The sequence below is a fragment of the Orycteropus afer genome, unplaced genomic scaffold (genome assembly GCF_000298275.1).
Source record: "Orycteropus afer afer isolate SDZICR_OR568_19922 unplaced genomic scaffold, OryAfe1.0 scaffold00110, whole genome shotgun sequence".
NCBI lineage: Eukaryota > Metazoa > Chordata > Mammalia > Tubulidentata > Orycteropodidae > Orycteropus > Orycteropus afer.
In genome coordinates this window covers 663000-666150 of record NW_006921697.1, presented here as the reverse complement: position 1 = coordinate 666150, position 3151 = coordinate 663000, and the positions used below count along the sequence as shown (strand labels likewise).

General features: G+C 37.5%; 1 protein-coding gene across 1 annotated transcript in view; it reads right to left on the bottom strand.

The window, feature by feature from the left end:
- The window catches only part of SPINK5 (serine peptidase inhibitor Kazal type 5), a 106460-nt gene that overhangs the window by 15961 nt on the left and 87348 nt on the right, over positions 1-3151 (bottom strand). The window contains exon 20 of the mRNA XM_007943647.1: positions 1623-1750. Within this exon, the coding sequence (XP_007941838.1) occupies positions 1623-1750 (128 nt within the window). The remainder of the gene's footprint in view (positions 1-1622; positions 1751-3151) is intronic.

Genomic DNA, 3151 nt, shown 5'->3' with positions numbered 1-3151 from the left:
TTTCCGAGGCAGTATCACTACGGAAGTAGATTGCCCCATCTTCCTTTTGAGGAGTGGCTGGTGGGTTTGAACTGCCAGCCTTCTGGTTAGCAGTCAAGCGCCTTAGGCACTAAGCTACCAGAGCTCCTACATATATATGTTGTTGTTATGTGTCATTGAGTCAGACCCGACTCATAGTGACCCCTCATTGGGTTTCTGAGGCAGTATCACTACAGAAGTAGATTGCACCATCTTCCTTCTGAAGAGTGGCTGGTGGGTTTGAACCGCCAGCCTTCTGGTTAGCAGTCAAGTGCCTTAGCCACTATGCTACCAGAGCTTATATATATATATATATACACTTCTTTGGGAGGAGTTCCATTTATGAGCTATAAGAAATGGGAAAGTGGTAGTAAAATATATTGTAAAGATTCTAACAAATATAAACCTACTAAATTTTAATCAAATAAACTATTAGAAAAATCAAGTACGTACAATGATTCAGTTTGGTAGAATTCTCAGTTATTCATGGTTTCCCTCAAAAACATCCATTGGACTCCCATCACACGTGGAATAAAATACAGTGTCTTTCTCAAAGCCTCAAAAGCCCCCTATAATCTGGTTCCGCTACCTTTATACACTCATTTCCTGAAATTCTCCTCCTTACTCAGTAGTCTTGAGACTTAAGTAAATAGTTATCTGATGCCAAAACCCTTATATTGCACCACTTTGCCATCTTGCTTCAATTGCAGAATTTTGATAATGTGAAATAAATACTAGACTGCTAACTGGATTCTAATTTTAGCTTTGAAGTTTACAGTCTATGAGAACTTCAGTGAACTGATTATTCACTATGGGCCTCAGTTTTTCTCACTGTAAAATGCAGTACTTGGATTAAATTTTTTCATCTGCCCTTTATTACCAAATCCTTTTTTTCTTCCTCCCTTTCTTTCTTCCTTCTTTCTGTTCTTTCACTCATTCTTTCTTTCATGGTGGGAGAGATCGTAGTGAAGAATGTATGTAGGTGCTGGGGAGAAGAGTATTGTGTGCATTTCTGTTAATTGCCATTTCGATAGAGGCAATGAGTTTTAGAACTACAAGTACCCTTCAAGGTTACCTAGAAAACTGTCTCAATTTACAAATGTTACTTAATTATGTTAGTTAATGCAATTCAATAAATTGAAAGTCACTGAGCTAGATCATAAACCACTACAATTCCCTGACAGTCATCATGAGAATATAAATAGAAGCACGCCCTGGAATATCCAATAAGTGTCCCATGTATATGATAAAAAGAAGAGGGAAAAAAAAAAAAAAAGCTCGTTTAAGCTGTACTGGCCAACTATTCAAAGTGACCATCGCAAAGTCTTCCTGGGATTCAGACACAATATGTTCTAAAGAACAATTATCTACCATAATTGTACTCAAAAGACCAGACTTATGATGGAAAATAGAGCAAGAATCAGCTCTCATGGTAAGAGGCCTTTGCTAGGGTTCATTTCCCCTTAGGTAATAAAAGAGAAAGATGACATTTGGAAATTGACAAAAAAGATTAATTTTCATATAGAGAGTCATAAAAAATTAGAAATAGCTATTAATAACTGTGTAACTATCTTTTAGACATGACTGTTTACAGCAGTACTTACAGTATTTCTTTACACATGGTACACTTATTGTTGTATGATTTTCCATCAGCACCACGTACAGGATCACTCTCCCGAGTACAGCTGAGTTTTCCATTTTTCATTTTTTCCCGATATTCAGCACATTGGTCCTAATAAGGGAGAAGGGAGCAAGCCCCCTGGATTACTTGGTCTGTTGATTTTTCAGTAGCTTTGTTAACAATTTGAGTGAAAATCTTATCTACCTTCCCTTATAAGGCATATACCACCTAGGGTTGCTACCCACTGGTAAAAGAGGGGCTAGCATCATTAATATTCTAGCTATAAGAAGTTAATTCTCATGGCCACTAATGTTGCTTTTAAGGTTCTATAGAGGGAAATTATAAGGTCAGCTAGGATGTAATAGCATAGAAGGTTCAGCAAACTATAGCCAGCTGGTCAAATTCGGCTTGTGGCCTTTTTTAATATATAAAGTTTGATTGAAATACAACCCCACACATTCATTTAGATAGAGTTTGTGGCTGCATTCTTGCAACAAAGGCAAAGTTGCATACTTGCAACAGAGAGCATATGGTCCACAAAGTCTGGAATATTTACTCCCGGGCCATTTACCAAAAAAGTTTCTTGTTCTGAGGTGCAGATAAAAAGGAGAGGAAAATGCTAGGGAGGAGTACAAAGTTATATAAAAGAGACATCAAGGAAGACAGGCTTGAATAATTATAAGAAGATAGACAATTATGACAAGGTAGAACAACATATTAACAGATGTTCTCCTTGAGAGTGTGAATTCAGACACCTAAAGCAGAAAAAGATGGAAAAATAGAAAGGTCAGAGTTTATCAAGGGCAAATATGGGGTATGTATCAGATATGGAAGAAAGACACAGTCTTGATGTCTCGAGAGCATGAGACGAGAAATAAGGTGGCTATAAAACTATCAAATTGTGCTCAAATACCCAAGAAGTAAGCTTACTGGCAACATTGTCATGCTGATACTTAAAAGCGCCTTGAGAAATATTCTAAGTATTTGCCTAAATTATTTTATTTTATTCCTATAAGAGTAGTGCTAGATAAAATAAAATAGTACAGGGATATGAAGTAATTTATGCATAGCTTCACAACTCATAAAGGGTAGGGAAAAGATTGCACCCTAAACTATTGGACTCCAAAGCCTTTCATTATTCTTTGCTGCCTTGGATTAATAGAAAAAAATACCTCACAAAGGTGGCTGCATCCAGGACAAAAAAAAAAAAAAAAATCAAGAAAGAAAATGAAGAGCACGTGGTGCTGATGAGGACAATTATTGGTGTGAGGGCTAGATGACTATAAAGAAGGGTTAGGAGACTGGGATAAGGTGATCACGCAATTAATTATCTCCAGGTTTAAAGAAAGTGAAATGAACTGTGTTGTTTTTGTAGTTATGTGCCGTCAAGTTGGACCTGACTCATAGCGACCCCTCCTCGGGTTTCCGAGGCAGTATCACTATGGAAGTAGATTGCCCAACCTTCCTTCCAAGGAGTGGCTGGTGGGTTTGAACCGCCAGCCTTCTGGTTAG